This window comes from Peromyscus maniculatus, chromosome 16 (genome assembly GCF_049852395.1).
Source record: "Peromyscus maniculatus bairdii isolate BWxNUB_F1_BW_parent chromosome 16, HU_Pman_BW_mat_3.1, whole genome shotgun sequence".
In the NCBI taxonomy this organism is placed as follows: domain Eukaryota; kingdom Metazoa; phylum Chordata; class Mammalia; order Rodentia; family Cricetidae; genus Peromyscus; species Peromyscus maniculatus.
Window position 1 is genome coordinate 58,532,562 of NC_134867.1, and position 13,545 is coordinate 58,546,106.

Sequence of the window (13,545 nt, forward strand, 5' to 3'; positions counted from 1 at the left end):
CGAGTGCTAGGATTAAAGTAGTATGTCACCATGCCTGGCTCTCCTAATGATTTCCAAAAGGGCAAAGAGAAAAGCTGTATTCCTTTAGCTGCTGCTGCTGCTGCCTTGGAATGAGTTCTGGGTGGGCAGCCTTCAAGAGTTCTTTGCATTCCTTGTTGTCTTGAGCTCTGGGCCAGAGGGTCTGGTTTGGAGAGCCCACCATGAGTGTTCTTGACAATCATGGGCCTCATAGTCTGCCTCTCAGGGTCTCTCTCTGACAGTCACAGTCATCCTATGGAACTTCTATGCAAACGTCTTGTTTCCGAAAGATGACACATTCCCCTCTGATAGCTTCTACTTCCCCCAAGATTTTCAGACAATTGTGGTCTCAGAAAGTTTGGTGGAGACCCTGACAGCCTGAACACGAGACAGGACATTCACCTCCACAGTTTGAGGCCTTCAAATCATGCTGGTTTGGGAAGAGTAGGTAGGCACCAGCTCCCTCCACGGCCTCTGCCATGGGACACTGCAGAGCGACCACACAGTCCTCTCCTTGTCCTCTGCAGGAGGGGTAAGCCTGCTCTAACGCTAGAAGTGACGCACACCACACCAGCCAGCGACACACCCAGTCTACCGATGTTAGAAATGGTTATGGAGACGCATGGTGCCGGGGACGCGAACACTGTTCCCTGGTGTCCCTTACCAGCTCGTGTCTCATCTGTCTGCCTTTTCCATTTCCCCCCAGTGGCTTCCTCTGGCATTTAGCAGGTTCTGATGGTAGGAATTGCTGCCTAGAGTCTTGAAGAGGCGGGAAGGCGGTGATTTAGGAGGCTGACTCCTCGTGCTCTGCAAAGGAAAAGCCACCCAGCTCTGTCAGGGCTCCCGTCCCAAGCTGTGTGCAGAACATGTGCTTTAAACATGAAGACGAGGTGTTCAGGGAGTCTGTGAACAGGGCACGTGATGACTTTTGTTTTTTCTTTTGCTCCAGCTAAAGCCAATTCAAATACGTTCAAACCCACTGTCGACGTATAACCAACAACTATGGCTGACGTGTGTTGTCGAGCTGGAGCCCTCGGAAGGTATGCAGCCCGATATTGGGGGTGGCTCATTGTGTCTAAAATAAACTCATTCTGAAGAGGTGGAAAAGACTTTATAGTATTTGGGCGCATGGTGGCTGATGTGTGGAGACAGATGCCCATGACTTCCATGAGGAAAGATTTGAAGGTCTCCGCCGTGCCCCAGTGGGAGTCGGGATGCATCTCTGTGGGATGAGGACAGCTGAGCTCAGTGCAGAGTTGAGGGAGAATTAGGTCCTGATACCCTGAGGCATGCTTCTGGTCCCCAGGGATACTTGGTAATGCGTGGGGACAATTTGACATGGGAGGGGCCAGGGCTGCCACTGAACATCTTATAGGGCACAGCTGTGCCAGTCAGCTTTTGGGGTTTGTGGGAGGGGAGCTGCTGAGAAGCCCAGCCCTGGGGCACCATTGTTTTCAAAGACCAGCCTCTGCATCTTCCATGACACAAGCGTTAAGTCATCCTAATGAGAAGTGAGGCTGGTCTCTGATCAGCTGAGGCACTCCGGGAAAGGATTTGAAGACGATCCCTTGACCAGAGTGAAAGAAGTGAGAAAAAGCCAAGTGAAGTTTTACATCAGAACTTGTGTGTTTAGAAGATGGTCTAGAAGAAGGATGCACACAGAAACATTAATTATTGTTTTTGAGGTGGGGTTGGAATTGTTCAGTGAAGCCACCTTTATGTGAGTTTTTGTTTGTTTGTTTAAATACTTGCTTGGGGGGGGGGTGTGCATACCTGTGTGTTGGTGCAGAAGCCAAAAGAGGGCATCCTGTGTCTTCTTACATCACCCTCTGCCTGTTCTTTTGACCCATGACCTCCCCCTGAACCTGGGGCTCACGTTTTCTGGCCTACAGGCATGTGTGGGATACTTGTTCTGTGGCTGCTAGGATCCGAATTCCAGTCCTAAGTGGTGTGGGGGGGGGGGAAGGTCAGAGGACAACTTTAAGGGGTGGGTTCTCTCCTCCCGCCATGTGGGTCCTTGGTGTGGAGCTGAGGTGGTTGGCCGGGTTTACCTGCTAAGCCACCTCAACAGCCCTGTTCTCTTTTTATAATAAATATATAATTAATTTTGATCAGAAATAGAGATCTGATTATATGAATTTATGTGGAGAATTAAAGGGGTAATAGATGGATCAGAAATTCGGGTTTAACATAACACAGGCCCTTCAGCAGTGGTGTGAGGTAGCAAAGGCTTCCCTTTGCTGAATGATGTAAGACTTTCAAACACGGAGTGGGTGGTAATGAGCCTTAGGATGCTCGTGGGCTATCTGTACCGTCTGTCAGCAGGTGGCTTGGCTGCCGGGAGGTGCCTGGTGTGGTCTCACCAAATGCGGATCCTAAGTTTCTTTCTCTTGTAGAAACATCTATTCAAACCAGCTTTTCCATGACTGTGAAGGTCAACGGTGTGGCTCAAGATGGAACCACGATATACATTCACAACAAGGTTCACAATCGGACGAGGACCCTCACGTGTGCGGGGGTGAGTGTGTTTGATGTCTCCATAGTTACTCATCAGCTGCAAACGCCGTCACAGACCTGCGTGTCCAGCAGACGGGCCCAGCTAGGCGAAGGCTTCAAAAATGGGTTTAAAAACATTCATTAGATTAGCATGCAAATAATGGGTTTCCTCATGCAGTCTGCATGCACACATGCCGTATGCTTGGTTCTTGTTCCATTTCCCACTGGCCCCCTTTTCTCCGGTTCCCTTCCCCTACCCCCACCCCCACCCCCTTAGGCCCGCTTCCTGCTTCCTTACAGTGTGTCCTGTCTCTTCTTTTTCCCTGTCTCCCTCAAGATTGCATCCCTCTTGTGACCCGCATTCTGGTTTTGTGACCTCTGCACACCATACACAGATACACACATGTGTAAACTCACATACACAAATTTAAGTCTAGGTTTTGCATACAAAACATGCAGCATGTGTCCTTTTTCATCTGGCTTGCTTTGCGTAGCATACTGCTTTCCAGCTGCGTCCATTTTTCCACAACCCTCAGGATTCCGGTTTTTCTTCTGCTTACATAAATTCCATGTTGTATATGTGCTGCACTTTCTGTCCCTAGTCATCCGTTGATGGACATCTAGGTTGGTCGCATTGCCCAGCGCCTACCAGTGGTGTAGCAATAAGCATGGATGTGCCAGGTCCCACCGGCATGTCCCATGAGTGGCTACAGCTGGGTCACTGGCAGTTCTAGGTCAGGGTTGTGAAGACGCTTCACACTGATGTCAGTAGTGCTGGGGTGTACACCCCCACCAGCAGTGAGCACCTCCTCCTCTCCTCACACTCCTCACCAGCATTTGTTGGAACTGGGGTAAGATGGACTCTCAGAGCACTTGTAATTTGCATTTCCCTGATGAGTAGGGATGTTGGGCATTCGAAGCATTGATCATTTATGTTTCTTCCTTTGAGAGCCGTGTTCAGTTCTGGGTTTTGGTGTTTTGTTCTTGTGGCCTTTTATGTCAATCCCCTGTCTGAGGTGTCGTTGACACAGGCCCCCCTCGCCCAGCAGCGCCAGTCTGGGCTCCCTCCCTCTCTTCACCCTGGTGACTGCTTCGTTTGCTGCACAGGAGCATTTAATTTCGTGGAATCACACACCACACACGTGCGTGCACATGCACACTCAGTCTGCTACAACCCCTGAGCCATGCGACATCTAACGATCGCTGTCGGTAGGCAGTGTGGAGGGCCGGGTCGCAGACGAACCTCTGCCGCTGTTCAGGGTCAGTCTTGATCACGGTGCCTTTGGGTGGTTTATATTGGGTGTCGAATGCTCTGATCCGTCTGTGGATGGGGGACAGAGTGCCCAGGCCTCTTGGGGTCAGCGACCACACTTTTAGGATCTGCTGAGGGATCCAGTGTGCGGCTGTGGGATCCAGCATAAGAACGAACTCCCACACCTTTATTCATTGATACTGTGTTCTGTTCAGAAGCCGCTAGCTCAGACCCCATCCCTGCAACAGCCAGGAGCCCCCCATCGGGACTCGACGGGTCCCCGGCAGCAGGGGCACTCGGAGAGGGTCAGAACAGGCAGGGTGTTGATTAGAGGCCCGACTAGACAAGGAATGCCAGAGTGGGTTGCAAGGTTTCACGCTGAGTGCCTTCTGCACGTCACTCATTAAATCCTCACAGGAGGGCCCCGGGGTAGCAACTACTATCAGATTCTATTTTATAGAAGAAGAAACAGAGGCTTCGAGAGGTCACAGCCATTGTCCAGGTTGACACAGATACTAAGTGGGAGGGACAGGATCTAAGCTGGGCTTCTTTCATCCAGGAGGCCGCGCGGCTCTAACCACCCGCATCCTGCCGAGTTACTAACGGTAAGGATGCCGCTGATTTCTCCCGGCAAGAAGAAATTCGGGCAGGGAGGGATTCCTGTGCAGTGGCCAGTCCCCTTCCCGTCGTGGTTCCTGTCTGTTGATTCAGAGGGTTCAGAACCCCGGCCTGAGGGTGCTGTGCTGGAGGGGTGGTTCTTTCCAGCCGAGCTGTGACAGCGGGGGCCCTCTCACCTCAGCAACCACAGCCATACCCATCACAGACAGGGTGGCCTCTAGGGAGCTAACTGACCCCTCACCCTGGGTCCTTCTTCCCGCCTAAGCAAGCAGCCCGAGTCAATTTCCGGAACATGTTCTTGTCTGTGGGGGATTAAGCCCTTCCGGCCTGTTCTGGGAAAGTCTCCAGGATCATGGTCCCCCATGTCCTTACCATCCTGTGTGTAGGAGGTACTGAGTCAGTCCTGCTGAATAATGAGAATAACATGTGTGCAGGTCCCAGGGGCCTCTTCCCAGCCCCAGGCAGGAGTGAGTGAGCGAGATCTCCCTTAGCCCCCAGAGCGGGACACACCGCTGCTCACTGTGACTCACGGTCACTCTGGCTGGCCCGTCTGAGGCATTTCCCAGCACACAGGACTTTCAGTTCTTGGCCTCAAGGAGAGCGGGCTGTCAGGGGGCTGGCTTTCATCGCTGCTCCCGGGATGTGCCCACCACAGCTGTCTTCAGAGTGGTTCTTCAGAGCACCTCTGTGGGGCCTTCCTGCCTGTGTAGGGAGCCCTGCATCAGCCTACACTGGTCACTGTTTGGGAACATCTTCCTCTGTTCCTTAAGCACTCTCCTCATTGCTCCAAGGATATTGTCCCAACTCAAGAAAACAAGGAATTTTTATGTTACATTGCATATCTGCCGTCCTCTTACGCTTTTGGAATTTTTTATTTTGCGTGTATGTGTGAAATGAATGTGTGTGCATGTTTGCGCACATGGGTGTACAGATCAGAGACTGGTGTTGGTGTCTTCCACATCATTCTGCACCTTATATATTAAGTTAGGTCCACTTGTGTGAGCCCGGGGCTCAGGAGAGGCAGCCTTGCTCTAGGGATCCTGTCAGAGTGTGGGATTACAGGAGGCAAAGATCTGAACCCTGGTCCTCTTGCTTGCTGGGCAAGCTCTTTCTCCACCAGGCGCCTCCCTAGCCTTTGTTACTAATTTGATGTCAAAGAAACAATGCCAGCACCCCGAGGTGGTGAGGAAGCCCTGGTCCTTTTGCCGGGGGCTTCGCAATCAGAGTATGGCTCGACCCTGGGGTCTTTACTGTGGTGTCTGTGACAGTACACAGGAACTGAGCATAGCTCCTGATAAAAACGCCTCTGGCTCATGTGAAGGTCACTTGCTGCTCTTCCAGAGACCCAAGTTCACTTCCAGGCAGCTGCATCAGGTGACCCACAACCTCTTAGAACTCAAGCTCCAAGGGACCTGATGCCATCTTCTGGCATTTTTGAGAATGTACACACACAAAAAAAACACAATATGAAAATTGCAAAGGATTCTTTTACTTGTAAGGAATGTCTCTGGCCAAGGATGGTGGCGCACACCTTTAATCCCAACACTCGGGATCAGGTGGATCTCTGTGAGTTCGAGGCCAGCCTAGTCTACAGAGTGAGTTCCAGGACAGACATCAAAACTACACAGAGAAACCCTGTCTCAGAAAAAAAAAAAAAAAATGTCTCTGACAGCCAGGTGGTGGTGACACCTTCAATCCTAGCACTCAGGAGGGAGGCAGGTAGAGCTCTGAGTTCAAGGCCAGCCTGATCTACAGAGTGCGTCCAGGATAGCTAGGGCTAGAGAAACCCCGTCTTGAAAAAACCGAAAAAGGAAGGAAGGAACGTCTCTCTCTCTCTCTCCCAGAAGGTGTACCAGTGTACTGCTGAAATCGAATCTGCCCGTTCCTGGTTCCCCTGAGTCCTTCTCGACACCCGTGACTCACAGTCACAGCAGAAGGGGGAGCTTAGCTTTGCTGGGGATGAGAACCCACACGAGTGAAGAGGGTGCAGCCAGCACCGAGGAGGAGGCGGGGAGCCACTCGGGTTGGAGGAAACCACAGCTGACTCCTGCTTTGACTTGGGAGAGGCTCACGTCACAGGGCTCCTGCCCCCTCCGAGGGGCCGCCCAGCTGGCTGTGGAGGGGCAGGCTGCAGGCTGCAGGCCGTGTGTCCAGCCTCTGCTCACCTCCCTCTCCTCCGAGCCGTCCTTCCCGTCCCTTAGAATGGACAGTGCCGGTGGCCGCCAGCCTCTCTCCTCTCCTCTCCTGTCTCTCTGAGGCTTCCGACGTAAAGCACTGGCCTGGCTTCTGACCCCGACCTCAGACACTGGGTGCTGCATGTGTTCGGCCAGTGTAGTTCTGACTGCACTGTTGGGAGCCACAGTGAAGGTCGCGGGCACTGGCCGCACTGCCTTCCCACAGGGGGCTGCCACTGCCCAGATGATGGTCAGAGCAGAGCTACGATGGAGAGTGCCTGCCTGCAGGCCTCTGTAGGTGACACATCCACATCCCCAGGGGCAGTAGCGGGGCCCCAAGTCCTAATCCTGAAGGCTAGAGAGCGGGACTCAGCAGACTGCGAAGCGTCCACACTACCGCCCACGCCATCCACTTGCCGTTGCTGGCAGCCTTTGTTGCGGGGAGGGGAAGGAGGGAAGGAGATCCGTCCGTGTAGGGAGCGGCAGGCTGAAATCGAGGAGAGAGAAATACATGACTCCTAGACGGCGCATGGTCACGGCATTGCAGAGTGGGCCCAGGCCTGGCAGGCTCCGAGGCCTGTTCTGCTAGCTAGGCTTGCCTTTGCCTTGTGCGGTAGCGCGTTACAGACGAGCCAGGCTTGTGTTCTTGCGTGGTTAGCTTTTCTGTGCGGGTGCCATCCGCAGTATTGGTTCCGATCACTGTAAGTCATGAGGTGCCCACTGGGCGCCTGCTTTCTAGGAACCGTCCTTGGCCGGCATGTGCCTCTCGATGAGCTTTTGGCAAGTCTCGAGATGATGCGTTCTGCTCATCTGTTGTTGGAATGAGTCACTTCAGGTTCGTGGGTGGAAGGGTCCTTTCCACTTGCTTTTGTGATGTGAACCTCCCTTCTTTCAGAAATGTGCAGAAATCATCGTGGCCCACCTCGGCTACCTGAATTACACGCAGTACACGGTGACCGTGGGATTTGAACACCTGAACCAGCCCATCAAGGAGATGAACTTCACAGTGAGTATGCAGCCAGCCACACACTCCTGCAGCTCCCTTGTTAGGTGGCTGGGTACACCAGTGCCTCATACGGTTTATTTTGGAATACAGTTGTTCACGTCTGTGAGACCAGGAATAACATAAACAAACAGCACAGAAATGGGAGAAGCCAGGGCCCACTCGGGCAGCACAGCCCACATGACTATTGGGATTGCAGAGTCATAGTTATATATTTACTTAAGTATTTTAGGAAATACTTCTCACACATGTTACACAAGTCTGTTTTCTTTTCATGTAAAGATTGGCATTTTCTGGTGAAGATTGGCAAGGCTGACTGACTTTTGATAGGAAGTTTAAAATTCAAATGCTCTTATAGTGATTATAGAATAATTTATCTGCCAGATTCACCACTTAAAGCCATTTCAAAAAGTTCTTAGTATTTAGGATTTTTTTTTATCTGTTCTTTTTGTTTGTTTTTGTTTTGTTTTTTTGAGACAAGGTTTCTCTGTGTAGCCCTGGCTCTCCTGGAACTCACTCTGTAAATCAGGCTGGCCTTGAACTCACGGAGATCCACCTGGCTCTGCCTCCCAACTACTGAGATTAAAGATGTGTGCCACCACCTACCAGCTTTTTTATCTGTTCTTGAATGTAGAAATAAAATGTGTTAAAATCTTACAACACTGTGAGAAAACAGAAGGAAAAACCGTTTTTAACTCCTCAGTGATGGTTCTGAATAGTCGGGTGTACCTCCCTGCGCCCTCACCATGGAATAACTGTTTCTCATAGGTGTTTTCCCTTCATGTGCAAATCTGACTTGTGGTGTCTTGCACACTCAAATGCTCACACACACAGACACACACCCCCTTCCCGTCCTGACCTGTCCACCCCTACCCCCCATCCCACCCCCCGACCCCCCAACACAGACACACACACACACACACCTCTCTGTTTCCTGTTTCAGTGGAAGACATACAACCCTGCATTTTCCCAGCTGGAGATCTGGTTCCGATTCGTGTTCGTGGTGCTCACCTTCATCGTCACCGTGAGTATCATTTGCCCGGGGGGCTCTGGCCCAGTCACTGGGGATGAGGCTAGTCTGAGAATCTGTGAAGTTCCTATCAGTACAGAGCAAGCACCCAGGAGCTTTGCCCAGACTCTGAGCGAGGCCCTCCTGTGGTCCGGCTGGGTATTACTAACCAGTCTGTGTCCACCGAGGCACTGTGCTCCAAAAGAATGGATGCTGAGTCATTCCACGAGTGTTTCTGTGTAGTGTAAGACTTGTTGTTGACCCCTGGTGTCTAGTCAATACCCATCGTCATAATGTAATGTAAACATCAGTTAACCCTCATGCAGTGGAGTTGGCCTTGTTGGAGGGACAGTCACAGATGCACCTCTCCCTGGGATTTTTATGTTTGGAAATTTATTCTGGACGTTTGAGTTTTTGGACTTTTTGAAGGAAAAGTTTGCAGAGAAATGGTTCTGCATGTGCAAGCTGCTGGTTCATTTGGGACCCAAAATTTGTGCCCCCAAGCATGCTCACTTTTGGGGAAATATTAGCACAGAAGGGTACCCAAGAAAGCCCAGCCGTGAAAACAGGGATGTAGACATGGGAGACGGAGTGTGCTGTGCTCAGTGGCTGATTGACACCTGACAGCCACGTTCTGCCATCTGCTGCTCTGCACCGTCCTGCTGACAGGGAGTGGAACTCGATCTGCCCCGTGTGCAGGGACGGCCTCTCTACTGACGTCTACAGCACCCTTACAGGCATACTGTAGACCCCCAGTGGAGAACAGGTCACAGCCTTGTACTGAAGGTGTAGGTAGAGGCAGTGTAGGGGGCTACCCACCACCCCCACATTTCCCCAGAGTGCTCTTGAGTAGGAGCCGCAGGAAATATTAGATAGAAGGATTTAGAGGGGGAGAAACAGATAGAAAATATAAGATAGCCTCAAGAGGGCCTGGAACCTATTCCATCTGGCCAGGACCCCCCTCCTGCTAGTTACAGTCAAGTGTGGACTTTACAAACATCTGCGCTCAGGCCCGTGGTCCAGTCATCCTCTCTATGCAGACCTGCTGGGTAAAGCCACCTGGAAACCTGAAAAGGGTCTCCCACGGCCCAGACCCTTGAATCAGGCTTAGGGTGGCTGTGCCAGGCCTGGGGCCATGGAGAATGAAGTGAACCCCTGGCTCATAATTGGTCTCTCAGAAATCCTCTGTGTGTGTGTGTGTGTGTGTGTGTGTGTGTGTGTGTGTGTGTCTGTCTGTCTGTCTGTGTCTGTGTGTGTGTGTGTGTGTGTGTGACTGTGTGTGTGTCTGTGTGTATCTCTGTGTGTGTGTGTGTGTACATACATACATATACACATGTATATAGAGAGAGGGAGGGCTACCTGGTATCTGGATTCTCTTAGGGCCCAAAGATTGGTAATCACAGCCCTAAGTTTGTTCTTAAATGGGGAAGGGGCCTGAACAACAGCAGATAACAACCTGTTCTGGAAAACAAACAAACAAAAAATAATCCACAGGCCAGGAAATTCAGGTGGCCCAGAAAATGATTAGTTTATATTAGATTACAGGGAAAAAAATAACCCGTATGTAACACCTTGCACGGTGTTTGGAAGCTGTTTAAAGACGTCTCTCCCAAGGGCTCTACACCTGTGGAGGTGTTTGAACACACGCTCAGCCTCTGATACCGTGGCTTGGCTTTGCCTCTTGGCTTCTCCTCGGGGATCCTAATGCTGTCCTTAGTACGTGGTGCCATCTGTCCACTGCCCTGCTGGGGCATCTCCAGATGTGCCTGTGCACCGGGAAGTCCTGTGAGCCTCCATGTGGGGACCGGCCTGAGTGAAGCCGCCCCAAGCAGAAATGCAAGGGGTAGGCACGTTTTCCGTGGGCAGAGACTTGGCCGTGTGGAAACGGCGTGTGACCCACCTCACCTGCGGCCCCATGCGGCGATCATACTTTTCGTCTTGGCTGCCACTGGTAGCTGGTGGGACCTCAGGAGGCATTTTAACCAGGGGACCCTGCCTGGGGCCTCCCTGACGGGGGGAGACTCACCCTGCTGGGTCGGGGGACGGGGGCCCGGCGGACAGTCACCGGCCGTTTGCTCTACAGTGCCTGTTCGCACATTCCCTGCGCAAATTCTCCATGAGGGACTGGGGCATCGAGCAGAAGTGGATGTCCGTTCTCCTGCCGCTGCTGCTCCTTTACAACGGTGGGTGCCCTCTTCATCTCAGAACCCCCCCCCCTCCCCACCCCCCACCCCCGGGCTCAGAGCGGGCAGCCGTCTTGAAAGGTGGCCCGGTCCCAGAGACCCCAGGATTGTCCGCAGGGCGTCCCCGGAGGGATGTGTTGAGGCACGCTCGCGCTCCCCAGGCACCATGTCGCAGCACAGCCGTAGCAGATGCTTGCAGCCTGGAGCAGACACAAACTGCCTGGAGAGCGAGAGCCTGGACGAGCTGCAGACCCAGCAGTCTCGGGACTTGGCTGGGCTGCCTCTTCCTCTGTCCCCATTCCAGAAAGCATTTGCCTCCTGAGCTGTGGCACTGGGAATTCTCCGCCCGGGCTGCGGGAGGAGCTGACGTGGGCAGATGGCTCCCTCTCTGTTGGGAATCACTGCTTCAATCTGCTCAGTTGGCTTCCAGACATTCGGGAAACAAAAATGGCCTTTGGTGTGCTCCCTGCCCTTCACCTCCAGCCGGGGGGAAGGCGATGATGAGCTCTGAGCTCAGAAGGGGGCGGGGCCTCTGTGCCGGTTGCCAGGCAGCCATGTTCTTGCCCATGCTCTGTCTTCTGCCTTCCAGACCCCTTCTTCCCGCTCTCCTTCCTGGTGAACAGCTGGTTCCCCGGGATGCTGGACGACTTCTTCCAGTCTCTGTTCCTGTGTGCCCTGCTGCTCTTCTGGCTGTGTGTGTATCATGGGATACGGGTCCAGGTAAGCAGACAGACAGACAGACCATCTCCTCTTGCGTGATGCTGCTCATCCTTCAGAATGAGTGGTGCCATGAGACGCTCCCTGGCCTACGATACACAGCAGGCGCATGCTGTGTAGAAGTGCTTGGGGCCTAATATGCCCTGTTAGGGTCAGGCACTGTTTGCTGTATTTCTTACTTTTTTTTTTTTTTTCTTTTTAGGGAGAAAGAAAATGCTTAACTTTCTATTTGCCTAAATTCTTCATCGTTGGACTGTTGTGGCTGGCTTCTGTTACGCTGGGAATATGGCAGACGTGAGTAACGCTGCTTGCTGGCTTTGAAAGGGTCGCCCCCGGAAAGTGTTGACAGCCACGGGCAGGCTGGACCTGCCTGCCCTGTGACCTCACCCAGACTGCAGCATCTGCCCCGGCTCACGGGTAGTCAGACCGCTGGAGCCAAGGAATTGCGCTTGGCCTGTGTGGCCTGCATCAAAAGGTTTCCTAGTGTAAGGTGGAAAGTGAGAAGTCCTGTGTCATGGTAGGCTTCTTTAGCGAGAAAGGACTGGGTTTGCTGGAACAGCACCCAGGAACGCCCAGCAGAGACGCTGGAGTCCCCTCTTGAGTCTTCGGGCTTCAGGCTTCAGGTCACGTGACCCTGGTTAGAGTTGTCCCCTTTTGTGAAGTAGCTTTGCTGCGGGAGCCGGGCATCACTGCCCAACTCCCCAGAGACGCTGCTCGGTTCCCCACCCCGTGTGCTTTGGGGACATTTCATGTTTCACTCATGCCACAGTGGCACTGAGAAGACCTCACACCATCCAGTCACTCACTTCCCTGCCAGCCCGGCTCCCAGTGCGAATTCTGGAATTGCAGCTCATGCGAGTTTGTATTGCTCTTTTTTTTTTTTTTTTTTTTTTTCCTTTTGCATGCTCTGCCGTCATCTGTCCCACGTGCCCAAGTATGCCATTGAAATAGCTCCTGGAGCTGGGGAGACGGCTCAGCAGTTAGCGTACTGCACTTTTCAGAAGACCTAAGTTTGCTTCCCAGCACCCACATCAGGTGGTTTACACCCGCCTACAGCCCCAGCCCCAGGGGATCCTATACCTCTGGCCTCCCCAGGCCCCTGCACTTATTTATGTGCACATATCATTCCCAGAAACACATACATACACGTAATTTAAAAAGTAACTCTTTTATAAAAGACAGCTCTTTAACTGTGTAAGGGATATTTGTGACACAAACGTCCTGTACCTTCACCACACTGATGAGCGTGGACAATTAGTAGGCGTGCCCCACTGTATCCGGCTTAGTGTTGGGTACCTTTTCCATGTAAAATATAGGGTTGCTGTTTAAAAATCCTCCAACGTTGGTGGCAAGTACTGTACATTTATAAGCAAAAAAAGAAGATGAAAGAAAAACCTGAGTCAGGAAAAGTATGAAATGCAGCGTAAGCTTTCTTATCAATCTGTATTTTTAACATCATCCTTTCAGATTTAATGAATTACACGATCCCATGTACCAGTATCGTGTTGACACGGGAAACTTTCAGGTAAGCACTGTTGGTAGAGCCTCACGTTTGTTCGTCTTCACGAAGTGGCTGGTTTTGTGACTCTACCCAGGCTGTTAGTACAAGCTCCAGTGGCTGTTTAAAAACAAGTGTAGAACGTTCCAGAGTGGAAGATCTGGAGAAAGGGGTCGAGTCATACCAAAAGTAAACCTTTAGGCTGGGGAGGAGGCTCATCTGGTAACGTACTTACCACACAGGCATGAAGACCTCGAAAGAGACTGGTCTGGGGTCTGGGGAGAGCAGAGGATTCTGGGATGAGCGGCCTGGGGCAGGGCACCCTGGGTGGAGCTTAGCTCAGAAAGAGAGTCCATATTTGGGGTGAGGAGGGGCTTGGAGCCAGCTATAGGCAGGGCAAGAGCTTCAAGGGGTTTTCTGGGTGCGGGTGGGTCCAGGAAGGAGAGGCTCTGGCCCATTTCACAGGGAAGAGTCGGCTGAGGCTATTGGGGGTGACACTCCCAGAGTTAGAGGACTTGGCGCTGGTGGACCGTCTGCTCTTGCTGTTGTATTTGTCTGGCCTGCTTCGTCCTTTCTT

The 13,545-nt window shown here is 52.2% G+C and overlaps 1 protein-coding gene across 4 annotated transcripts in view; it reads left to right on the plus strand.

The window, feature by feature from the left end:
* The window catches only part of Tmem181 (transmembrane protein 181), a 54,882-nt gene that overhangs the window by 32,693 nt on the left and 8,644 nt on the right, over positions 1-13,545 (plus strand). For all 4 annotated transcript variants that reach the window (XM_015996756.3, XM_006978048.4, XM_042262378.2 and 1 more), the window contains exons 4-11: positions 968-1,058; positions 2,415-2,536; positions 7,454-7,564; positions 8,505-8,585; positions 10,654-10,753; positions 11,343-11,473; positions 11,673-11,764; positions 12,938-12,995. In XM_015996756.3, the coding sequence (XP_015852242.1) occupies positions 968-1,058; positions 2,415-2,536; positions 7,454-7,564; positions 8,505-8,585; positions 10,654-10,753; positions 11,343-11,473; positions 11,673-11,764; positions 12,938-12,995 (786 nt within the window). The remainder of the gene's footprint in view (positions 1-967; positions 1,059-2,414; positions 2,537-7,453; positions 7,565-8,504; positions 8,586-10,653; positions 10,754-11,342; positions 11,474-11,672; positions 11,765-12,937; positions 12,996-13,545) is intronic.